At 45.2% G+C, this 26,901-nt stretch overlaps 1 protein-coding gene across 1 annotated transcript in view; it reads left to right on the top strand.

The window, feature by feature from the left end:
* LOC146812057 (arf-GAP with SH3 domain, ANK repeat and PH domain-containing protein 1-like) overlaps nucleotides 1–26,346 on the top strand; it is a 1,117,518-nt gene extending 1,091,172 nt beyond the window's left edge. Inside the window, exons 28-29 of the mRNA XM_085619062.1 lie at nucleotides 23,980–24,102; nucleotides 26,135–26,346. Coding sequence (XP_085475188.1) covers nucleotides 23,980–24,102; nucleotides 26,135–26,209 — 198 coding nt within the window. The 3' untranslated portion in view covers nucleotides 26,210–26,346. The remainder of the gene's footprint in view (nucleotides 1–23,979; nucleotides 24,103–26,134) is intronic.
* Nucleotides 26,347–26,901: the final 555 nt, after the last annotated feature.

Here is a 26,901-nt window from a genome sequence, read left to right on the forward strand (position 1 = left end):
ATATGAAACTTGCTGCATTTCTGAAAGCATACCTCGTGTTTGTAGACTTGCTGAATTTCTTGGACAACGGCAATAGCTCTCGCATTGCAGAGACTTATTGCCAATGCTTGTTATACTTATTACCACTGTCTTTGTATAGGTTGCACCCCGCTAGTTCCAGTTTAGCACCCAAATATCGAGATAAGCAACCTTTACAAAGGGCTTTTCATTGCGTGGCAACATGAGTTGTTGGGTTTTTAGTAACTTTTGAACAATTTCAGCTAAGAACATTTTTTTTTGTTAAAATCTGCAGAATATAAGCGGGATCTAGCCCGTGCGTGGAAGGCCCCAGTGGCTCCCTCTCTCAATGTTTGGAAACGGGGTCTGGATTTCAATATGGGCCTAGAGCTACCGATCTTTAGGGCGCGTGGGTGCCCTCGGAAACACTTCAAGATTTGGAAGCAGTGGGCCGATTATAGGGGCATTTTCCTTGCACCGGTCCCTGAGGATGGAGAGTTGGGGCCTCCTTGAATGCCATGCATGGTACGGCATACTAACTGTGTGATGATGGTTCTGGTGGTGTCTGGCGGTGGTGCGGTCGGGGGCAGGGGGTTGGGCGTTGGGAAGGGAGGGGGGGGGGTTTCTTGATCAAAGCTGTGTGAATGGCTCTTCATTGTTCCTCTATACGACAAAATATCAAGTGTTGTTGCTATTTACTATGTGGTAGTTTCCCCTGGTTTGTCGGGGGCCTGCAGCCCTTGCCTACTTGATTAATAAAGAGTGTTGTTAAAAAAAAAATCTGCAGAATATGCAGCAGATGGATTTTTATGTGGCAAATGCGGTAAGTCCATAATTATGTGAAAAATGCATTTAAGGTGCTTTTTAAGCATTACTTGACGCTGAATAACTGCAATAGGCATCTTGTCAAAGAAGGCATGACATTTGCGTTGATTTAGGTTATATTGTAGTGTTCTCATGAGAATAGTCTTTCCTGGAGAGATGCTCGCTGTTTTGGAATCTTACCAACAGCAGCCACATCCCCACGTGCCTTTTGAGAAATTCAATGCATAAATACTAAATGTAACTGCCGTTCTACCTGGACATTTAAACGTACTGATATTGAATTGTGATTCCTTTTTGAAGTGAAAGGGTATCATTGTATTCACAAATAGGGCGTAGTACCCCATGGACTACAAAGATCACATTTTGAAAAGTTTTATGCCGAATTCTAAATTTCTCGTTTTCAGCACACATTGAGACCAAATACTGATGACCACCCCCATAATGTTGTCAGATAATGTTGGCAGGGATAAAGCTTCGAAGAGAATGGCTGAAACAGTCAAATATCCAAACGAACAGTTTATGTGCAGCAGCTCAAGGCAAAAGAAAAGACAACAGTGCACCAACTTAATTTAGCCACACATCTGGTCTCAGAAGTTTGGTATGTTCAGTCGTAGAACAATACAATATAATCATCACTGCTCCAAAAAACAATGCAAACACAAGGAGATGATGGACGTAATCTCACCAAGAGGGGACAGATACAATCATCCAGCTTGAATTTTATATCACAGAACAGGGAAAGAGAAACCTGCACCTGGCAGTCACCAGAAGTACGCCTATGCTAATAAAAATAACCATTGCGACTTTCTGGTTAGACGTGTACAAAAACAAAATATAACGCATGAAAAAGACATGCTTGTTTATATGGTCACAATAAGAGCTCCAAAGGAGCATGTTAGGATTTCTACAAAGACGACTTCGAGGATAAATAAAACATTTGTATTTTGGTGACAATTTTCCCTGCTTTGTTCACCCACCCTCCCTCATTTCGAAAGCATGTGCCAGGCTAAGAAATTCCTTTGGTTCCCAGACTAACACATATCAGAAGCTGATACCGAATATGCAATAGTTCTTTTTAATTTATATTGAACTGAAGGTTACATTTTAGTAGCTTTCGAAATGTGTTTTAATGAATTGTAAAAAAATAAAGCCTGAGGGTGTTGGGGGATGGGCAAACACCCATTCCCAGTTTCTTTCCCCCCTCCCACCCAGACAATCAGTTTCTTTTCCCCATCCCACCCACCCCATTCCTATTACAATTCCATTTAACACCGTCCCCAGCCGTGTTACTTACCTCCCATCAAGCACAAACGTGTGTTTTCGAAGGATTCTGAAAGCATACATCGTGTTTGACCACTTGCTGCATTTCTTTTCTAATTAGTGCGCCGCTGTGGGTCTGATTGGTTGCCTTTTGAAAGTATTTATGTTAATTGCAACCCTTGACGGGCGCTGTGATTAACATAAATACTTTAAAAGGCAACCGATCAGCCCCGGCGCCCCGCTCGAGTTAGAAATAAAGGCAGCAAGTGCAGGAGCATTTCCTGCCTTTCAGCACACAAACGCTCTCCTGGGATGTGCTGTGTGTGCGCACTTCACACACAGCACTGTGCGCTCGGCAGGACAGAGGTGCGCACGTGCACAGGCGCGCATCTTACAGGGAACAGTGGTGGTAATCCATTTGCAAGTGGGATGGGGTCCCTTCCCCTTTGAGAATGTTACAAAAATGCTATTTAAGAGCAGGCAGTCATTTCACAAACCACTGCCTACACTTAAAGTAATATAACTTCAAAGTTTCATTTTTTTATTTTTAAACACATACTGTTGTACTTTGAGGAAAACAGGCTGCATATATATATATTTTTTAAAAGATTGCTTACTTAATAAGCATTGGCAAAGCCATTCGGTTTCGCCTATGTAAAATCTATTAGCTTAGTCAATGTTTTTTTACATGTGGGACAGCAGTTGAGCTGCTGAGCAACATGGCTTAAAGTGAATATAAAATGCTATGACCTGGTCAAAGCTGGCCACATCATAGCACTTTTTTAAAATTACTTTAAACCATGTTGCACAGCAGATCAACCGCTGTCCACCATGTAAAAAAAGAAAAAACATTGACAAAGACAATCGATTTTGTACAGGCAAAACCAGTTATCTTTGCCAATGCTTGTGTGGAAATGGAGATTACTTGCAGTATGTGAATACTAGACATGGCAAAAACAGATACAGCAGGGTGGCCAGTCTTGAACAGTGTGTTAGTCCACACCGTGCTTTTGATATTATTGAACGAAATGCATCAGAAAAACAAATAATGGATACAATTTCAGAAACCCATTTCAATGTTAAACCTGCAAGTTTTTATATTTTCATTAACATTACACCGCTTTTTCCGTTAACCTTTTAAAAGTTAGAATGTTTGCTCACCACTAGGATAGCGTTGTGTTCATAATTTCACGTAAAAGATCCTGAAACACATTGTTCTCTTTTGCTTCGTGATGCTCTCAAGCATGTTATTATTTGTCCCAATGTTGAGAGCATTTTTTGGTTGCAACCTTTCAACCCTTGCAGGAGTGGTATAGGAAAATTCATCAGTTTTGAAATAGGTCCCGGCTGTAGGTGTTAAGAGGTTTCCAATACAAACTGGTAGTAATTTTGTATAGCGTGTATGTGTGTTTGTGTGAAACGAAGTGCAAGGAAGAAGAACGGAGAGTATGCTTGATGAGTGGCTGACTGCCTATTCTCATCTGTCAAGAAGTCAATAAGTAAGAGCTTTTTAGTTGCCAATGCCTGTTGGAGGATTCCCAACCCCACCTAATTTTCTGCCATTTCAGGTAATAATGCATAATGTAGTATTTCATAGCCTTGTGACACTTTCATTGCAAAGGTGTAGTTCAGCTAAACTGGAGTTTGTCACTAAGCGTAGGAAAGGCACAACCAATTATGTAATTGTAAAAACAGAACAATTAGATTGAAGTGCAACTTTTGTGATGGGCATCCAAGCAGTTCCCAATAACAATGAGAACAGGAAAGAGACGTGTGTTGATGAGAAAACTGCATTACCATATGGAAAGGCTCTGTATGACCTTTAAGAGTGGATCAAATGAAAGAATTTGCTCCTTTTAATGAATAAGGCATTTAGATAAGTAGTGTAGAATTATTTGGCTCCTAATCACAAATATATATTGAAATCTTGATAAGCAGCACTAGTTTCTTAAAGACAAACAATCTCATGTTTATATTGCTTAATCTCTACCTTAATTTTAAGTTTAGGACATGCTTTTAGACCCTTACATTGAGTGCATAACCCTTAATGGTTTAGACCTACAGTTCTGATATGTTGAGCCCTAACCTAACCTTGAGCAGGATAGGGCCCATCAAGTGTCGATACTGGAGCGGGTCTCATGCACATCCCCTTATATTTTTGATGGGAATGCTGCTTCGCATTCATAAAGATGGTGCTACAGCTTCTGGCAAATGTTTATGTTGTCAATATTTATATCTGGGATCAGTTTTATCATCATTAAAAAATTAAGTTTTTTGTATTTTGGCACACATTTATGAACTTCATCTGGCTCTTGAAACATGCAGTCTTCAAGCTTGTTAGTGCTACAAGTGAGGAAGATATTGATTCGTTGTTGGGAATGTCTCTTTTTTCATGGTCATGCAGGAATGTTTTGCCTTTTTTACTGAACCTTATTTTTGTTGACTGTTAAACTCCCCTTTAATCATTTAGTTTACTTGTAAGTCCCTAGTATATGGTACTACCTGTACCCAGGGCCTGTAAATTAAATGCTATCCGTGCGCTGTAGCTCTTATTGTGCCACCCTCTACACTAAAAAACATGTCTCCAAGCCTCGACGGCAGCCATGAGTGTGCAGTTTTAAACTGCCATTTCGACCTGGCAAAATAAATATTTTTCTATGCCACTTATGTCACTCCTATGGTTGGCCTTAAAAAACCATAAGGCAAGGTGCATGGCATTTAAAAGTAGGACATGTATATTTAATGTTTTAGATGTCCTAGCAGTGAACAACCTCCAAAGTCATTTTTTACTGTGGCCAGGCTTGCTCTCCCATAGGTCAACACTGGTGTACACTAATACATTTAATTGCCAAATTCATTATGGGATTAGCTAGGAAAAAAACCCAGAAATTATTTTAATAGTAATTTACAATCAGACAAATTGGTCAAATCAGATTTTATATTATTATTTTGGATATGATACTTTTTGAAAGTTGTCATTTTCATGCCTAAATTCAAAAGCCTTTCCTGCCAGTGTCTAGCTGTCCCCTGATGGTCCCCTGTAGCAAGTTGTGCATTGCTCGCAGACAGTGGACAAAGGGCTCTGGGTGTTGGGGGTCTCCTTCCTTGACAGTCTTTACAGGATGGTGGCCTGGGGGCTCTGGCAAGCCCCTTCCTGAGCTTCAAAGGATGTCTACCGTATCACTAGCAGATGAAGGTCACACCCAGGTCTACCTCTCCGTTGTTTAGTCAGACTGGCTCCAAAACCCATGTTGACCAGAAATGGTTTTGAGGGTAAGAGGGACAAATGATTGCAGGCAGGCACTGGTCGTAAATGTGGACCCCACAGATCTCTCCTCAGAAACCTTCTGGATCAGCGAAGAATCAGAAGAAGAACTGCATAGCTGCCTGAAGAACTTGAAGAAAGACAACACTTGCTTGCCTTGAACACAGGACCTCAAAAGTTACTCTATGGGTCAGTTGGCTGACTTCATGTTTGAGCTACAGGGACAGAACAAGCTTCCAGAGGCCTCTTTACCTGCAACTGCTCAGCTGACCAGTTTTAACTTGACTAACCGTGGACCCTGCTGCTGCTCTCGGTTGGAGTGAGTCCTAGCCACTAGGTGATGCCCCCCCCCAGGCCTTAGACCCATGACAGGTGTTAGCCTATTCTTCTTGTACCCAAACTGCAAAAAATGGTAGTTATAAACTTTTTGTCATTTTTTTGTATGGAGAACCAACAGAGAAAGGGGATGGCTTTGAAACGGCAGTCAATGATGTCAAATCACTGGTTGTCCTCAACTTGATAGTTTGCCCAGTGAAGGAAATCAGACTTTCAGAAATGTTTCTAAGTCTGAACGTAGAGGGCATCACAGGGAGTGATGGCAAGCAATATTTGATTAGCGCTGAGGCCTTCCTCGGCACCTACTTTGATTGCTCAGTGCTTTCCCAACTTGGCTAACGATGTCAACGAAGCCCCGCTCTTCAGCAGCCCACTATCTTTGAGCCCCGCTACAGATCCAGCTTGCAGCTTCGCCCACCGGCAGCTCGTCAACGACCATTTATTCTTCATAAAAGTTTCTAAGTCAAATGGTAAACTTTCCACCAGGGCGAACCTGGTCCCAGCGATCCATCGTGGTCAACCTTAACTGTTGACTGTGAGCCTGTCTAGAGCAACGAGATACTTGCGTTTGGCACTATGTTATTTTTGGTGCTATTTTGAATTCAGACTTCAAAAATTCATATCTTCGGTTCTACTTACTGGATATTTGTTGTTTTCGTGTCATTTAATTTATTAAAATATTATCTATTTTTCTGAATTGGTTCATGTTTTCTCTTGAGCTTTTTTAAAACTTAAATACTGTTTGAGTGCTGCATAAATACTTTACACCTTGCCTCTAAGTTAAGCCTGACTCCTTTGTGCCAAGCTGCCAGAGGGTTACGCACAGGTTTATTTAGTGACTTCAGTGGGTCACCCTAAAAAGGATTGTGATTATTATTAGAAGTGGGTTCTTGCCCCCCTTCAGTAGCGTGTCTGGCGCAAAGAGGATGCCAGAGAGGTGGGGGGGGAGGCATAAGTACCCTCCCCCTACCTCTGTCCGCCGGAAGTGACGCGCCTGGCGCTCCAAGGCAAAGTACTCATTCCTGAGTCCAACCCTTGGCCAGTGGGTGGCGCTTGTGCCCAAATGGCGGCATAGTGCCATTATCAGCAACTTACCCCCACCCACCGTCTGAGCATGCATGAATAAATAAATACACAAGACAACTTGTCTCTGGAGTGAGGATGTGGTCCGTCGGTTAGACTGCCGACTTTGGTGCTGGAAACCAGGGTTCGAGCCTCGGCGTCGCATCCACATCCTGTGATTCTGAGCAAATCACTTAAGCTCCCCGTGCCTGAATGTGTAACGTAACCAGTGCTCATGTAAAGCGCTCCAATACCTTTGGGTCGAGTTTGCGCTATATAAATCTGCACACAAAAAAAAAACAAATGATCAAATTTCATACAGAAGCTCTTTTCTATTAATAGTTTTGCTGTATGGTAGGAGTAATCCTGGAAGATAGAAAATGAATATCCTGTGGTCTTCTGAAATTTCTTCCTGAACCTGGCTTTGCTTAGTATTTTATCTTTAGTCAAGAAGTCTTGAAAGTAAATAATTAATGAGTGGCAGAGCACCATGCTTTCCTGTTACATCGAGTATTCTGTGGGTCCTTGACATCATCAATTGATCAGGACAGTCAGCTTTCGCTACCTCAAGGGCAGCGGCACTATTGACAAAGCCAACATGACTAGCATCCCTGCTGATCGTGCTGACAAGCTCACTATCTCTGATGGTTCTTGACACACCGTAGCCAAAACACCATCAGACAGTAGAATAAAAAGTGTAAAAAAAGACAAATCAAGGCAGCAGGCCTTTTCCATCTCTGCACCCAGGGCCTGGAACAACATCCTTGTATCCATCAGGACTGCCCCAACAGTGCTCCAATTTAGGAAAGAGTTGAAGACATACTTCTTTAAAGAACACTACATCACAATGCATTAAGCATCCACATACCAGCTTGCTGCCATTATTCTTGTCTTTTTCCTTGTGCAGCTCCTTTTTGCGAGGTTTACAGTGGCAGCTCCTCCGCTAAGGCAGAGGAGCGTCACCGCACAGGTTTTTTTAAACAGTTTAAGAAAAACAAAATGGCAATAACCCACATATTATCATTTTATTTTTTCCTTTTTCAAGAACGGCAGCTAAGCTTTGCGAATAATGCGGGGCTGAAAGAGCATCTGAGGAGTGGTTTGCCTCCTCTCCTAAGTGCACATGACTGTTTGGCCGGCCCTCTCAGGCCACCCAAAGCAGTCATGCGCCCTTTCCGTCTTCTCCACCCAGCCTGCATTACAGCCTGGGTGGAGAACATTCCCTGGACCCCATGCCCCGTCTGAGGGCCGAGTCACAGTGCTCAGACCAATCGCAATGCTGCATTGCAGCACTGTGATTGGCTCAGGGGAGCCTGGGTGCTTCCAGACAGCTTCCTGTTCCTGTCAGCGGGAGGAGGAGAGACGCAACCAGGAAGAGTGGCAAGGAAGACGCAGCAAGCAGGTAAGTTAGATTTTTTTATTTTATTTCTCATCTCCCCCCCCCCCCCCCTTCTAAACTCTTCCGCCCGCCGCCCTCCACTCCCGATCAGTGCCAGCCGCCGCTGGAGGTTTATATTATGGAAATATCACATTCATACATACTTTTTGGACACTACCAATGCTTCCTTACCGTCTAATCTTCAGCCATTTTCTATATACCCGAGCTGAAAAAGGACCAGGAAATCCAGGGAAACCTGATTCAATTTATAAATGCAAAGAATGCATCTTGTGCTGATATGCTGAAAAAAGAAAGTCTCGTGAACAGCATTCACTCAATTAGTAAAACATAAACAAATGTGCAACAAGTCCTATATTTTATTTTACTTGCATGTTTTTGTAGATTTTGTTAGATGGTGAACAGATCTGTACATTAACGCAACAAACGTGTGAACACATGGCTAACAGGTAAAACATAGTAAACAACATTTGAAGACAGCATGATAGACGTATGGTGATTTCAATATTCTAAAAGTCTACGAAATTGGAGCCTGTGCCGTTTCTTCATGAGGAGAAAATGGAGAAATCTGCAAGTAAACTTCAATTCAGGCTTATTTTAAACCTGTATATGAAAGTAACCTGTGGTGTTAGTTTTGATAAATGCATGCATCTAATTATAAATGGGTAATTTACATTGCTGGAATCTCAACACATTCTCATATTATAGATTTGAATATGGTAACTGCATATTAGTTCACACCTACTGGGAAAACAGTAATTCAGACCATCTATACTATAGAATATATATTTTTTTAAAGTCTAGAAAGCTTTATTGAATATGATAAGCATAGTAAAACATCAACACAGAAAAATATGGCATTGACTGGAAATTGGAATAATATTAAAATAAACATGTATACAATTCAATCCCAATAAGGGATATATAAACTATACCGATGAAAAAAAGCTTTTAAGAATTATATTTTGGGGAAGGAGGAGAGAGAGAGAGAGAGAGAGAAAGAGGAAGAAGGGAGAAGGGGAAAGAAAGGGCAACATACCATATAGAATCAATAATGAATATTAACAAACAATTTAAAAGTAAAAAAGTTAATTGGTAATAACAATGAAAAATTGAAACAAGAAAGGGTAAAATTCAAGCAACTTGTCTAGAAAGAAAATTGGTTAGGGGTAACCATAACAAGTGTTTTTTTGATTAACAGAGGTACTGAGGTGGCAAAAGCACAGTCAAGTCTATGGTGATGACATAACAGATTCCACATGGCATTGTATGAAATTTATGAAGTATCCTTCCGTTATGTGATAATCTGAAAAGAAATAGCTATGTACAAATCTATAAACTTGCGTACATTACATTGAACATTCCAAATAGGTGAGGAGCCACCCAAAAAAATATGTAAAATCTCAAAAGGAAAGTCTGTGGCTAAGATATCATTTAGTTTTGACCAGATGTGAGACTAAAGGGATTTGACCAATGGGTAGTGAAAAAACATATGAAGGAAATCGCTATCGTCATGTGAGCAGGACCAACATTTCTTGGATTCAAGTCATCTAAATTTATGGAGATCGGAAGGGATGAAGAAGAGTCTGTTATAAAAAAAAAAAAGTATAAAGTCTGTGTGGTGCTTGCAGAACGGGAAGCAGTGTGTATTTTAGACCATATAGAATCCCAAACCTGCAAGGAAAATGCCTGAGCTAAATCTTTTTCCCATAAGAGTTCTAGTTTAGACTTGGACCTGTCGACAAACGAATGGGAGAGTAGTTTGTAGATGGCAGCAGCTTTGAGAGAAATAGTGAAGTCTGGTGAAGGGGAGAGAGTCGGAGAATTGGTGGGCAAAGGGCTGTTTTGAGAGAGAATAGAGGCTAGGGCGTTTTTCAGCAAGGGGTATTGGGAAAAATAAGTATTTGAGATATCAAATGAGGCACGAATATCTGAGAAATCCCTCGTGGGGGGTTGTCGTTAAGTAAATGGTCATAAGTGATGATACCTTTATCAATCCATTCCTTCCAAAATAGAGCTCTATTATTTATCTTTAAGAATTTATTATACCAAATCGGAGTTTGGGAGTGAGAATCAATATGTGAGAGAAAGGAACAAGACAATGAAAGAGCAAGTGTTTTGGAATGTTTAAATATGGAGGTGGTAAAACGCTTCGGAGGCTGGGATAAGCGAGTAGCTGTAAGAAATGCGAAGGGTAAGAGTTGTGCAAACTCAATTGAACTCCAAGCAGTTAAAGGAGGAAAAGAAGAGTCTGATAAGAAAGGCCAAATTTGTTTTAACGTGAAAGGGGAGTGATATCGGTTGAGGTTAGGAAAGTTAACTCCACCCAGGTCTTTGGGTTGTTGAAGACGGGAAAGAGAAATCCTAGCTTTGCGATTGTTCCATAAACATTTTGTTAGGATGCGATTAATAGTTCTGAAGAAAGAAAGCAGGAGAGAGATGGGGAGCATCGAGAGATCAAACTTGCCGATGGGGAGGAGCATCATTTTAATATTTGTTAGTCTTCCCCACCAGGATAGGAAAGGAGGGGACCAACCTTCAATGAGTGTATTGAGCTTTTTCAGTATGTCCGCATGGTTAATTTTAATAGTTTCTCTAATAGTGTTCACGTAAAGGACACCTAAACACTTGATGTTCCTGGGATTCCATTCAAAGCCGGAACCATGAAATATATGGGAGAGGCAAAATTTGTTTAGAGGTAAAACTTCAGATTTATCGACATTTAACTTGTAGCCAGAGACTAAGGAATATTCTTGTAATAAGGAGAAAAGAGAAGGTAAAGAGGTGGACGGGTTAGAGATGTAGAGCAGGATATAATCAGCATAAGTGGTAAATGTATCAATATTCTGAAAATTGAAGCCTGTTTAGGATGGTGAACGCCTAATTTTTTCTAGGAAAGGTTCTAACGCAAGAATAAAAAGAAGTGGGGAAAGGGGACAACCTTGTCTGGTGTCTCTACGGAGAGAAAAATATTTAGATTGAGAACCATTAACCCAAATGGACGTAGAGGGGGCAGAGTATAGCAATTGAATGTGTTGAATAATATGGGGACTAAAACCATGCCATCTCAATGCTCCAAACATAAAGTCCCAGCTTACTCTATTGAACGCTTTTTCAGCATCTAATGTGATAGCTGCCACTGGTGAATCCATCTTTGAAGCAAGGTGAATGATGTTGAGAAGAGTTCTCGAGTTGTCAGTAATTGATCTACCCTTGACAAACCCAGATTGATAGATATTGATGAGATCAGGGATAACTTTATTCATACGAATGGCTAGAATTTTGGCATAAATTTTACAATCTGTTTTGATTAATGAGATAGGCCTATAATTTTTGAAGAGGGAAGGATCTTTGTCCTTTTTAGGGATTAAGCATAGCATTGCCTGTGTAAAAGAACCACTGGACTTTCCTTTAATAAGGAAAGAATTGGAGGGGGCGGAGCTTGCCGGCATTGATGGCGGACGTGTGAGCGCAGCGCTCCCTGCCTCGTTCCACACAAAATCCGTTTAATTATCCTCTGCTGCCGAGCTACACGGCGCTGTGACTTTGGGAACCCCTACGGGTGCTGGCGTCTTAAGTAGCGGATCCCGGCTGACCTCGGAGAAGACGACAGGAGCGCGCGAAGGAGGTGGAGAGCGGCGCGCTGGGCTGGGTCTCAGTCCTCGGCCTGTAGTGTGTGGAAGCCCGTACTGCGTGCTCTGGCGTGCGGCAGTGCTGTGGGACGCGGACCCGGTCTCTCGGAGGGCCTTGCGGAGGGGCGGCTGCTGGGATTGGCGGAAGTGGAGACGACATTGAGGAGCCCCCACACGCTCTGGAGTGTAATCGTGGCCCCCCTGCCCCTGGCCTTGTGGAGATTGGCGCTAGTGGAGCCGTCCGCACCGGACTGGGAGCCCGGGAGACATCGGCGACGTGCGGCCCTTGAGGCGCGGACAACATCGAGCGGCGGGGCTCTCAGCGGGGGACCTCGTGAGCGGTGACTGAGCTCCGGAGGAGCGGAGTGGACCCCCACGGCCGCGCGGGTGGTTCCCGTCGGTGAGTCCCCCAGGTACCTGAAGCGATCTGGAGGGGGAGACAGGGTGAGCGGAACCAAGCCGTGTGCAGGGTGAGGTGTCACCAGCTTGATTGCCCCCAGGGGCGTGACGCCCTAGCGTTAATAGCGGAGCCGGGGAGCCCTGAACAGCGGAGTGTGGTGATTCTGGTGGCCACTTGGAGTGACCCGCAGCGAGACCGCGCTCCTGAGTGGGACCTCTGTGGCGGCGTGAACCTGGTCGCAGGAGTGCCTTGTGCAGTTGGCCTAGACGAGGGATTGGTGGCCCTCCCCGGGAGTTTCCTTACATACCTGATCCATTTAAAGATCCTGGATTCTGCAGCGTCGCCCTGACTGAGGATTGCAGGCCTGGTGGTGTGGAGGCTAAGAGACATAGCCATGGTGAAAGGCGATAAAACGCAGCCCAAACTCTCGTTTGACCCGCGCAAGCCAAAGGGAGCCACAGGCACTGGCGCGGGGCAGGAGGCACCTGCGGGCGGGGCAGGAGCGGAGACCTCGGCGGGCACGGATATCAGGGAGATGCTGGTGGCGATGGAGAAGGGCCTGCAGGGTAGCCTGACCGCTATTGACGCAAAATTGGATGCGCTCACCTATTGCATGGACCGTATGTCAGAGCGCGTTGACAAGAACGCGGAGAGGTTGGACACGGCTGAGAGCAGAATCATGAAGGTGGAAAAGGCCCAAACAGAGTGGGACGCGGACCGCAAACAGCTCAGCAAGCTTCTACAGGTTATCCAGGACAAGTCCGAGGACTTGGAGGCCAGGTCAAGACGGTCGGACATTCGCATAACGGGAGTAGCGGAGTCGACCCCGACTGGTAAGATGGAGCTTTTCGTCGAAAAACTGTTGCACGCATTGCTGGGAGACGATGTGTTCTCGCCCATGTTTGTGGTCGAGCGGGCTCACAGATCGTTGGGCCAGCGCCCCCGGCCGGGAGCACCGGCGCGGCCGATCATCGCGAAGCTCCTGAATTACAGAGACAGGGATGTGGCTCTCCGGGTGGCGAGGGAAAAAGGCAAGCTGCAATATGAGGGCATGGACATCTCGATTTTCCCAGACTTCACGGCGAAAGTTCAGGAGGAGAGACGACAGTTTGCACCGTATAAACAACAGCTTCGGGACCTTGGCCTGGACTATGCCATGCTCTATCCGGCCAGGCTTCGGATTAACAGGCAAGGTCATTCCCACTTCTCTACGGACCCGAGAGAACTCCAGAAATCCCTGAAGGTATGGTCTAGAGAGCGGCAGAACAGCCCCAGAGGTCAAGGGGACGCTTTGGAGGGGGCCTCTGGCCTGGAAGGGCAGGACTAGGTGCGGATGGGAGGCCTGACGCGGTTTGCAAATGGTCTGCTTTGCCGCACATGCCGCTTGGGGGTGGCACGACGTCAAGGGATACCCGTGTCCAGCTCTCTAATTGCCGTTTGACGCACTGGCACTTAAGTTCTACGGGGCACCCCTCCTGATGACTCTTTTTTTATTGCCACAAAAACGATGATGTTCCCATAAGTTACACAGGTAACTGATCTATAGGAGACTAGACGCTGGGTGGTGGCAGGCTGCCGGCTGGCCTACACGTTGGGCGTGGAATAGAGGGAGCCCTCATTGGGCCTGAGTGGGAGGGGTGGCTGTTGGGATCTGTCGTTGGGTGAAGACGGTGGGGGGTCCACCGATATCTTGGAGAGAGATTGGGAAGTAGCTCACCACGCAGCTAGGTTATCCGAGGGCGGGGCGGCGGAGGCGCGCTTAGGGCTGACCTGTTGCCTGATTGCGACTTTCGAAACGCCTGGCGACCTTGGCCCCAGCGCAGTTGTCTAGTAGGAAGAGGCGGGGTGTGATTGGCGGGATGTTTGTGAGGAGTGCTTGTTTTGGGGGAGGGGGAGGGAGTTTAGGGGAACTGTCTGGCCAGGTTGGGGGAGGTCGGCTGTGGGTGGGGGGGCGGGTTGGAGTTGGGGATTGGGGGATCGCACGTGCTGTGGAATGGCAGGCCGTTTGTTTCTTGGCTTTGTCTTTGGATCGATGTGTCTGGTTATTATTGATGGGTGGCGCGTCTCACTGGATCGATTGGGATAAGTTTGCTGAAGCGCGAGGTTCCTGCAATGGGAGACCCTAGGGATTTGACTGGTGACAATGACAATGCTTCCCTGAGGGGGCTGACATGGAATGTGAGGGGACTGAATGATTTCCGCAAATTGAGGAAAGTGCTGAGTTACTTGCATAGACATCATATAGATCTGGCGCTCTTGCAGGAGACGCACCTCCCACTAGCGAGCCATATACTTAATGCGAGGGGCTTGGCGGGAACCAGCGTGGCGGCCGGCTTTACCTCGCACTCCAGGTTGGTGTTGACAGTACTGGAGGCTGACTCGGACGGGCGTTATTTGATCGCCCGATGCGCTGGGAAAGGTCATGACCTCATAGTAAACGTGTATGGTCCCAACCACGACAACCCCGAGTTCTATGCAGCATTGGCCGTCAGTTGTCGCCGCTACGCTAACGCCCGCATGGTGTGAGGGGGTGACTTTAACTTTACGTTTGACCCAGCTTTGGATCGCTCCTCCGGTCCGGCGCGTCGTCCGGCGGCAGCGGCTTTACTCATGCAGGCGGAGCTCACTAGACTAGACTTGGTGGACGTCTGGAGGCAGGGACACCCGGGTAAAGGGGGGTATACGCACTACTCTGCTTACCACGATGTCCACACCAGAATTGATTATTGGCTAACGTCGCAGTCGATATTTGAGTTGGTTAAGAGTTGTGTGGTCCTCCCACGTACGCTTTCGGATCACTCCCCGCTGCTCCTCATATTGGACACCCCGGTTAAACGTATCCCTCCATTTACTTGGAGATTTCCGCCGTATTCGCTATTAGATGAGGTCTTCCGGGGTGAACTGGCGGAAGACATAGAGACCTTCTTCGCCACCAATTTGGGCTCGGTTCAAAGTTTCCACACGATCTGGACATACATCAGAGGCATGGCCATGGCCAAGCATTCCGGTGTTCTCAAATCTATACGGGGGAGACTTAAGGAGATAGAGGCCCAGCTGGTGCAGCTGGAAGAGAGACGACAGTCGTCTGTCGATACTGCGGTGGAGGCCCAGATTCAAGCGCTAGTCTCGGAATATCACGAGGAGGCGGACAGGGAGGTAAGGCATATGGGCAAGTACGCTACGGCCCGTGCATATGGGGAGAGTGAGCGTCCGGGATCGCTGCTAGCCAGAATACTGAGAAACAGCAGGAAACCCCTGGTCATCGACGAGTTGATTACTGTGGATGGTACAGTGGTCTCCGGGGTGGAGGCGATTAACGCCGAGTTTAAGAACTACTACGCGGGGCTATACGCAGCCAGGTCTACCCAGATGGAGGAGGAAATTGAGGCTTACCTCAGTTACATCAAAATGCCCTTCTTATCCGACTCCCAGAGGGAATTTCTGTCGCTCCCCATTCAGCAGGACGAGATCTTGGAAGCACTAGAGGGAATGAGGGCGGGCAGCGCCCCTGGGGCTGATGGGCTGACTGTGGCATTTTATAAAGCCTTCAAGGATAAGCTCCTACCCCATCTGATCACCTTGTTTGATGCAATATGCCAGGAGGGCTACATGCCGGACACTATGCGTGAGGCGCTGCTAGTCACTATCCTGAAGCCAGGGAAGCCCCCTAACGAGTGCGGGTCATACCGGCCGCTCTCACTTCTAAATGTGGACGTGAAGTTATACGCCAAGGTGCTAGCCACGCGTTTGGCATTGCTGGTGCCGGAACTTGTTGTGCCGGAACAGGCGGGATTTATACCGGCCAGGAACCTTACGTATAACATCTGCACAGTACTGGGGACAATGCAACATGTGCGTCCAGACACCAAGGCCTTGGCCATTTTCCTTGATATGGAAAAAGCCTTCGACTCGGTGGAGTGGCCCTTTATGGTACGTGTGCTGCGCAAGATTGGATTGGGTGAGCCCTTCCTGCAGATGCTTGGAGCACTATACCACCAGCCTACAGCCAGGCTTCGCATGGGCGATCGGGTAACAGAGGCCTTTGGGATCAGCAGAGGGACAAGGCAAGGCTGCCCTCTCTCCCCTCTCCTTTATGCCCTGGTGGCGGAACCATTAGCGTGCGCGATCAGGGAGTACCACCGGTACGAGGGCATTAATTTCCCTACATACCAAATTGGTGTTTCTGCATACGCAGACGATACGCTGCTTTATGTCCGCGACCCGGAGGAGAACCTTTCGTCAATCTTACGAGAAGTGGTCAGGTTCGGAGAGCTGTCTGGCCTTAGAGTGAATTGGAACAAGTCGCTGGCGTTCCCGCTGACGCCGGTAACGACCAATTCCCGATGGAATTCCCACTGCAATGGACAACGGACTCGGTCAGATACTTAGGGATACAGTTACATAAAGACCCTGAGGTACTTCTCAGAGAAAACTATGGCGTAGCCTACGCTAAATTGGTAGACGATGTCGAGTCGTGGAATCGACTGCCGTTGTCCCTGCTGGGCAGAATAGCCATCATGAAGATGGTCATCTTACCGAGATTTTTGTTCCTCTTTACCAACATACCCATAGTACTGTCTAAGGCCTTTTTTAAGCAGCTGACTCACACCCTGATTAAATTGGCCTGGGGGGGCAAACAGCCTAGAGTACAGTGGAAGGTGTTAACCCTTCCGTATGACATGGGGGGGCTGGGTGCTCCGGACATGGAAAGATATTACAGGGTTGCGCAGGCGGCGCACCTCCACACGTGGATACATGCCAGCGCGGATGTCCCTCAAGTTATTCTGGAACGTCTGTTTGCGGACCCGCTCCCATTACCTGCGGTCGTCTTCCAGCCTGCGGGCCGCTCGGTTGGGCGCCTGGACTCCCTCAAAGCCACGACACATGCATGGCAGGAGTTGACGAGGGCGCACGGCTGTGTATTGCTGTACTCACCTCTGCTACCGGTGGAATGGGCAACTTGACTCCCACCGCTGAGGGAGAGGGGAGTGATCCAGGCATTGAATGCGCTGGGCATCGTGCGGATGGAAGATTTATTTTTGGATGGGGTTGCCAGGACGTGGGACCAGCTTGAGCTGGCTCAGTCCACCCCCACGCTCCTGCAGCGTTTTCAGTTCCATAGGGTCCGTCGGGCGCTGTCGGTTGCGCTGAGTCCGGGCATGGTGGAGCCCTCGGTGGTTCCAGAATTCACCTATGTTATCAAAACAGTAGCTCCGCCAAAATTGATTTCGAATCTTAAAAGAATAGGAGACCGGCAGTTGGCGCGTCAGTACGATGTGGCGCGGCTAGCCTGGCAAGAGGACCTACAATTGGAACTCACGGACGAGATGTGGAGATATTGCTGTGTTAGCACCAAGAAGATATCGCTCAACGGCCGGCACAGGTTGGTGCACTTTAAGTTTCTGCAGAGGGTGTACTATACCCCGGAACGGCTGCATAGGTATGGGCTCAGGCCGTCGGCGGAGTGTGAGCGCCGCCATTATCTCGTGGCGGACTTTATGCACATGGCTTGGCTCTGCCCGGGAACGGCAAAGTTCTGGACGGAGGTCTTTGCAGAGTTAAGCCGGATTTTGGGCACTGAGGTTTCTCCCGACCCCGCTCTGGAGTTGCTGGGGTACTCAAGGCCTCTTCCGGTGGCTCAGCGACGCTTGGTTGACATGGCGTTGCTTATTGCTAGAAGAGTTGTCGCAATTTGTTGGATGAGAGGGCCCCTCCCCACCATGAAACGGTGGGCTAGGGACATGCTGTACTGCAGCACACAGGCTGAGATATACAGTGAGTTGCTGCCGCTGAGGAGTTGCCCTAAGAATTTCTGGGAATTATACAAAACGTACCTCACCACTGAAGCTCCAGCGCCAACTGATGGTGGTGACTAGCGGGGGGAGGTCATTGATACGCGTGCTCTTGCTGAGTGCGCAGCTGCTTCTGATACGCTCTCAGGGTGAAGGTGTGGTTGTGCGGTGCGGTATGGTGAATTGGAGGGGCCGATTGTCTAGGGAGCATGCGGGAGGGCCTACAGTTTGCCCCGGGAGGTCCGGGGAGCGGGAGTCCTATGAGAGTAGTGGCGCGGGGCAGTGAGGCGGACTGTCTGATAGTGGTGGAGTGCTGCGCCTGGCTGACGTGGGCTGCAGTGGCAGCGGACATACTTAGGCAAGGACGCCTGACCAGACAAGCCGATATGCGTGCGTGGGGTGGGAGGGAGAGTAGGGGGTTGGGGTTATGTTTGGAGTTCCTGGGAGTGTGGTTGGGTTCGCCGATGCAGACCGACGGCCTACAACGGCCTGAGTCATATGCAGACTATCGCGTAGGCTAGATGTAGCGCAGCTGCAGTACGCAGTCAGGCGCGTGGTCGCGCATTTGTCATGGGTTGGGTGTTCAAGACGCCGCCGGTCCTCCGGGATGTCGGCTGAATGGCTGTGTTATTGCTCTTGAGGGGACCCGCACGTTTGGCAACTCTTGGCTTTTGTATAGTGTACGGCAGGCTACTGCCCCATGTTTCTCCTATATTGTCAATAAAGGTTTTTGAAACTTAAAAAAAAATAAGGAAAGAATTGATCAATGAGAGTAAATCGGCTATTAAAATTGGAGATAAAATCGAAGGGTGAAGCCATCTGGACCAGGTGTTTTATCTTTGGGTAGTAGAGTAATGGCATTAATTATTTCTTTTTCTGAGATAGGAATATCTAGGAATGAAAGGTCTGTAGAATCATCTGGAGATTTGGTAATGGTTTGAAAGGAGTCAAGTTGTGCGGGAGAAGGTCTGGACTCTGGGGTGTATAGGGAAGTATAATATTGAACAAAACAATCGAGAATTTTATCATCTGTGGATTGACGAACCCCATGGTTATCAGTAATAACTATCATTTTGGATTTTTGCTTCTTGATTTTAAGATAATTAGCAAGAGATTTGCCAGCCTTGTTCCATCCACCATAAATTTTTGCATTGAATTTGAGGAGATTATTGCTTGCGGAGTCCCATGAGTGTTTGTTATGTTGTATTTTCGCTTTAATAAGAGAAGATAGTGTATCAGTGGAGTTTGTGGTGAAATATTGATGCTCAAAGTCTTTAATTTGTTTAAGGATAAGAGAAGACTGCGAAAGAGCTTTTTTCTTCTTTCGAGATACAAAATCAATAATAAAGCCTCTAGCAGCAGCCTTGAATGCATCCCAGATAAAGTGAAATTGGGAAGTGGAGTAAAGATTATTATGAAAACATTCTTCCATAAAGGGCGTAAATTGCTCAACAAATTGGAAGTCTCAGAGGAGAGAGTTATTAAAGCACCAGCGACGAGAGGTGGTAGAAGGTGAAGGGTAGTCCAAATCTAAAATGACGGGGGCGTGATCTGAAATAAGGATAGTGCTTATTTCTGAATTAGTCATGAATTGTAAGGCGTGTTGAGTAAGGAAAATGTAATCAATACGGGAGGGGGAGCTATGAACAGGGGAAAAGATGGAAAATTCTAATGTATCGGGATGAGATATTCTCCAGGTGTCTATTAGACCTCTAGAAGAAATGGCTTTATAAAAGGTTTTCTACATCTTATTGGGAATGTATCTGTTTTGCGATTTCCGATCCAGAAAGGAATCCATGAGTTGGTTACAGTCACCACCCACAATTAGGTCATCAACCGCATCCGAAGAAAGAAGAGTGGAAAATTCGTTCCAAAAAGCTAAATCAATGCCATTTGGGCCATAAACATTACAAAAGGAAAGTTGTGTATTATTAACAATAGTATTTAAAAACAACCATCGACCATTGTTATCGTCAAACTCATTTTATAACTGGACATTTAACGACTTATGAAACAAAATAACAACACCATTTTTGTTATTCACTGCGGGGGAGCAAAAGACTTCTCCTACCCATTGTTTACGCAGTGAAGACAAATCTTGCAATTTGAGGTGCGTTTCTTGCAACAATGCAACTTGACATTTCAGTCTCGCTAAATGAGATGACACGCTGTTTTTTAACAGGATTGCGAATACCTTTAACATTCCAAGAGATAACGCGAAGACCATTCATGCGTAGAGTTTGAATAAAGGTAGGCTTGAAATGAAAGAGAAGTCAGAGAAGGGAAAGAGTAGAGAATAAAAAAGTAAAAAGAGGGTGAAAAAATGAGAATAGCAAAGGACATTAAAAGGAGAAGAGATTGTAACAAATGGCCACCACAGGAGCAGAGTAAGAGAACAATAAAGAACCATAAGTTGAGATGGAAGAGAAGAAGATTTATAGGGAAGTAGAAAAGGAGAATGTTGCCAGAAAAACGATAGAGGAGGGGAAAATAGTCGTCTGGGAGGAGATAAAGAAGAAGAGATGACAGAAAGCCAACTGGCTTTAGCCATGACAAACCACAAAACAAAGAGCATTAATGTGAGGGGGAGGGACGGCAGAAACCAGGACGGCCACTCCACTGAGAAGAAACACCGAGAGGAGATCAAACTAATATACAAGACAATAAAGAGAGAAGGGGAGAAAACTCCGAAATTGAAAATAAAAAAGACGAATGAAACACGGGGGAAGGGAACTTACCAAACATTAAGGGACAAAGCAACAGGATGAATCAGACATGATAGACAGACGGGAAGTGCAGGGATGAATCTTCAACAACAAGTCGGCACATGGGGAGCCTAAAAGATATGAATAATACACGATCAAGGAGAGTGATATAACATACAACGTACATTAAACCTAAGGGATAAAAGCGAACATAGATGACAAATAGCAAAACAATCAGTGATTGCTAAGTTCCATGAGTTCGCCTCGATGAGTATGAATGAACTTCCGAAGGTCAGCTGGATCCTCAAAGGAGAATGTTCTGTCTTTGTATGTCACTTTGAAGAAGCAGGGATGTATAAGGCCATAACGAGCGTTCATAGATTTCAGGGCTAGTCTGAGGACAATAAATTCTTTGCATCTGCTAGCTGTTGGTTTGGAAACATCTTGACTAAAGAAAATTTTATGACCGGACCATAGCATCTGTTTATGTTGTTTGGCAGCATTGAGGATCGCCATAAGGTCAGAATACAGCAGGAAGTAAGCGATAATGCCTCTTGGCTTGGTAGAAGAGGATACAGCCTTAGGCCCCAGTCTATGTGCTCTTTGGATATTAAAATCCATTGATTTTGGAAGACCAACAATCTGCAGGACTTGAGATTTCAGGAAAGAGATCATGTCAGGATCTTCGGAACCTTCCGGAATTCCATAAATGCGTAGGTTGTTACGCCGTTTGCAATTTTCTAAATCCTCTGTAGTCTTCTTAAGTTGGGTAACTTCTTTGGTGAGGCTGTCGACTTTAGCAACGATATCTTGTGCGTCACTTATCTTCTGCTCGACATCAGAAAGTCTCAATTCAAGACTGGACCATTTCTCCTCAGTTCTTTGAAGAGTAGCGGTGGTGTCAGACATAAAGGGGCAAATAAGGCGTAATTCGTCCATAATATCCTCCAGCGTGAGGGGAGGAGGTGATTTAGGTGGAGAACAGAGGTCCTTCTTAAGTCGCTTGCCGGAGTTAATTGTTGAGTCTTTACAACCTCCAGAAGAAACCCCTGCAGCACCATGAGGCTTGGAAGACTGCGAATGATCCATGGTATTCAGACGAGTGAGGCGAATTCGAAACTCAGTTTATGAAACGCCAGGAAAAAACAACAGAGTTACCTTAGGTGTAGTTAATGGAGAGTAAAAGCAAGGGAGCGCAGAGCCAACAGTCCAAACAAATATTGCAAAAAAAGCCTCTTGTCGCAAAAAAAAAAGCCACAGTATGACTGGTAGTGAGAGACGAAGCAGCCAGCCGACGTATAAATGATGTGAAACACTAATGCAGTAGAAAATGAATAGTGACAACCAATAAATTGTAGGACTAGGCTATGAACGCACAAAATTGCAGTTAAGAATCCAGGCAGACCAGGATTGCATTAAGCGATGTTATTATGCCGAGACAAAAATGCGCCAGCTGACAAGAAATGATGTAAGGAGAGAAGCAATGCTGCCATTGTGCTGAGGAGAAATAATTCCAAATTGTTGAGGAGAAAACAAACTGCTGAAAAAATGACTTCCTACATAGACATAATTAAATAATTATGTAGAAGAAGTGCCAGGAAGCTTAGAATTCAAGCGCAAGAGGGAGCAGCATGAAGATTGATTATGCGCAAAAACGGGAGTGCGCAAAATGGCGGCCGCCATTGCTAAAGGTATTGATATGAGGAAACATGAGTCACCAAAAAAAAAAAAAGGGTTTGAATGCTGACAAATTCGGTCGGAAACTTGCCCTAGTGCTCCTGGCAGTTTCCGATGTGCAGGCGCCCCTTCTTGAACATCCGCGTTGCGGTAGAAGGGTCCCTTCGGCAGAAAATGAAGCTCGGCGCTGTGGAGCCTCTCAGATCGCGGCCATCTTGCCGCCGCTGCGCGCCCTCTCCGAATATAATTTATTTTTAACCCATGTTGAAGAGTGTGCTGTATAGTTTATTTTAATTATGCATCTTTGAAACTAGCATATATTTAGATACCTTACTTTTTATGCAATAGTCAGTTTTTTATCCTATCAATTTAAATGTGTGTATCATATTTTGAGAACATAAAGAAAGCTATATTGGCAGAAAATAGTAAGGATGTGAATTGGTGCCATTTGCAACCTGCATTTTCATTTCAGTTCAGATTTTTCTAGTGTGTACCTGTGAGTGAGGGAGGGATGGGGCAGGTTTGGATTCATAATGGCTTCTCGTGATACCTTCCTTGGGGGCCTAAAGTGAAGCTGCCTACCTACAAAATCACAGATTCGTGTGTGAAGCTGCAGAGACAATAATGAAACCCTTGCAAGACTTCCACGTATCTTGAACAACCTCAGTCCACAACAGAGACTAGAGGGCTGCCTCCCTAACCTCTTTCTATCTCTATGCACACAACCAGGCCAGTGTGCAGAGAAGGGGTTTTCCGAGAAAAGTGGTGTTCAGAGTGTATTGAGAGAGGGTGCAGTTTGAACATGTGTTGATCTAGGTACCATGCACCCCATAAACTCCACAGGTGCAAGTGAGGTTTTAATAAGGGCTGTTGGATCTTAGCCCTGTGCTCCTGCAACATATAAACCTCTTTCTAGAACACGCAAGGTACATGTAAAAACAGGGTAAGAGGAGTGAAGAGTATAGTTTGAGGTAAATCATGGGATCCAAAACGGTGCTTGAAATGGGAAAATAGAAGTGCAGGTACTCTGTACCAGAGTACCTGCTTGAGGTTGTTCAATACATCAAAGGGAATTCTCTCCCTGTCCATATTCGAGCCCTGAACAGCCTTACTTCTTTTAGGCGCGCCATAAAAACTTTTTTGTTCCCAACTGCTGACTGATTCCTTCCTCTCCTTCCCAGCATCGATTTGTTGTGTTGTGGTACCTGATCAGGCGCCGGGACGCCCCTTGGCTGGGGCAGCTGCGCGCCTTATAAAAATGACTAACATAACATAACTCAGAATTTTAACATTGTGAGACGCTAGCGTAGGATTACATTTTTCTCCACCCATCGTTTCCTTTCTGTTGCGTTTTCTCTCCCTACTAGTCATTTCTCATTCTTCCATGCTGTGTGCACCGTCTTACCACATTATGGAAGGTGATGACTGCGAACCTATTTTCTGACGAAAAACAAAAATGTATCATGCACTACTTGAAGGAAATGGAGCAACAAAGATGTATTGGATGCTTCTATGAAGTACAGTATGAGATAAAAATAGTTAATTGTGAGAAGAATTAGCCAGGAAAAACATGTTTTCATTTCACACAATGTTTTGGAAATCTGATGGTTGTCTCAATGTCTCTCCTTGTAGAGTAAGCCCAAGCTGCGTCGAGTGAAAGCTATATACGACTGTCGAGCGGATCGCGAGGATGAGCTCACTTTCACTGCAGGAGAAATCCTTGTGGTGACTGATGAAGAGGATCAGAACTGGTGGGTAAGTATTGGCTGCTTGAGCGTATCTTCATCACCTCTTCACATTTGTAACCGAAGCATAAAAATGCACTACCAGGAATGCAGTATTTGTTTGTATAGTGAGTTATATGTTAGGCAAAAAAGCCTAATCATCAAAGGAGTCTTCAAATGTCTAAATCATGGTAGCAAGACACCTGGAGTCTGGGTTCCAGGTTGTGGGATGGTTTAATGTGGTATTGCTTGAGTCATTAATCACTTCGAGATTAATCTTGGAGTCAATAATGTTGGATTTCTATTCTTTTTTATTTTTACATAAACCTCTGGTCATTTCTCTCTTGAATTTTGAGGTTAATCTTGAAATTTCCATTGGTTACAGAAATTATATGGGGAACCACCACAGTATCCCCTTTAACATTATCCTTTAACATTACCTCATTTTACTCTACCTTTAATAATTACTGTTTAGAGCTATCCTCATCCTAACACACAGCCTTTACCTGTACCAATCCAGATGTTATCGTTTCCAATGTTACCGTATTTTCTCGTTTAGACTACAGTATCTTGAGATAATTGACCCAAAAATAACAGACCATCATAATGCTTGGTAAAGGGCTATTAAAGCCAAGGATCATGTCTGGGAGAGATTGATGTTGGTTTGTTTGGCTACCTAAAGGGCCTAGTGATGCACTTGCAAAGATGCACCCTTGCTTCACAGACCTACCGGATACTGAAGCATGATACTGTGTGAACATGTGACCACTTACAAACCGACATTGCAACTCTCCTTTGATGAGCGCCAGATAGAGTTCAATAGAAGTTAGGTGTCAGATTGACACAAAATGTATTCTCACATGAATACCTACAATTCATTGGGACATGGAAATCTGAGCTATTGAGACCAACAAACAAGAGGACAAATGAACTGTAAAATTATGCAAGACCCTCAATGCAGTGACAGATGAGAAAGTGGGAGATACGCCTCTGAGAGATAGGGATGTTCGTTTGGTGGATTGTGGCACCATTAAAATACCCTCTGCATGTATCCTGCCTTTATGTTGTCATTTATGTTGTCATTTTCTCCAGTCGATGATTGCATTGCCAACAGAAGACTTCTACAGATGAGAGTTAGATTGAAGTGCCTGAGTAGCTTGGAGGCATCTGTAGGATTGCATCTCCTTACTTGTGCATGTGCAAGACCATACCCTTTTCCCATTAGGATGGATAGGGTTGAGTTTGAGCGAATATTTTGAATGCCTGCAGCAGGACAGGAATCCAGCAGTCTTTGAGATTGATGTAGTAGTCCAGGGTCATCATGGTCAGCCCATGGACTTCTTGTCAGATTATCTGTTGCTGCAGTGATATCTTTACAAAGAAGCCAACTTTTAGACCAGATAGAATAGCGGCAATTGTGCTTGAAATGGTCCTGTTTTATTATTGTTAGATAGGGTACGCCAGGAATGCACCTTACCAATGTGTTACCTACACAAACATATGTTGTACATCAAGTGCCTGGTGACTTTCAAAGTGCGGCAGCGTACACTAGTCCTTCCTTCTTCTCTGTCACAGCAAAGAAAGCCGCAGGTGCTTTCTAAATTTACGTAGCCGCTGATGAAACTTGCAAAGCAGCCCAATGGGCTCCTGGGCATGTTTTTTCAAGGAGGCATTCGGTGTGGTCAGACAATCTTCAGAAATCTGTTTGAGGGTTCCACATTGTGTGTCACGTCTGCTGTCTGGCTGTTTGTTTACTGCTTAGAACTTTTTTCATCAGTAGGGGACCAGAAGAAGAAAATAACTATTGAGCTGATGCAATAATATCTGTCATCTTACTTATACGCTGCCCTAATTCACATTGACTCTCCCTTCATTCAGGTCAAAGGGTGTAATGATTGCCTCTCTAAAACATCTCAGCATTGTCTTATGTAAAAAGCATTTTCTGTGTATGCAAGTGCTGCTGGTAGATTTCCATCTCTGCAATATCAGAATGTTGTACTGTTACTGAGTAAATCTAACCAATGAAGTTCATACACATTGTTTTCTTTCTTTGTATTTTTCAGAATGGCTATGTTGAGGGACACTTAAATAGAAGAGGAATCTTCCCCGCGTCATTTGTTCACATTCTGACTGAATAAAAGACTGGAACTTCACAGGAAAATCGCTTTCAAGCATCTGCAAATACATTTCAAAAATGGCTGAGCTGCATTACCTGTGCTGTCAGCTCATTTATGCACTGGCGGGAAATTTGCAACTCAATTAACTTCTGGGCGCTGTCATATCTCTTCACAGATTCACCATACTTTAAACAAGCGCTGTTCTGAGTGAGAAATGCTGATACAGAATTTGCAAAGCCTTGATGCCAGCTCCTGGACCATGGTCTGTTGCGTTTGATGTGGAGTAAATCCAGATATAACTGTATCCACTTCTCTCAATATCATCATTCCCAATCTTTTCCCATAACCATATGGACTCTTTGAAACTGTTTCTTTAGTTTACTTGACTGCAGATAACAGAGCACTATTTCCTTTGCTGTTTTCTATGTAGCATCAGGTTTAGTCATTTAAGCCTAGCATAGCTTGATTGACAGGGTTGTGACATATATGTATGTCTGTATGTACCGCACTGATGATGCCATAACGCTGCTTCAAAGCGCATTCTACGAAAGTAGGTTTGAAAGGAAGGGGGAGTAGTCTTGATACCTAATGGAACATGAAAGAGGCTTTTGGCTTGCATTAAGTGGCTATTTTCCTCTTCATGCCTGCTGCGGGGCATGTCCACAGGAATGGGACCAGCAGGCATTTGGCCGAAATGATCGTGTTTATTTTTT

The sequence above is a fragment of the Triturus cristatus genome, chromosome 7 (genome assembly GCF_964204655.1).
Source record: "Triturus cristatus chromosome 7, aTriCri1.1, whole genome shotgun sequence".
In the NCBI taxonomy this organism is placed as follows: Eukaryota; Metazoa; Chordata; class Amphibia; order Caudata; family Salamandridae; genus Triturus; species Triturus cristatus.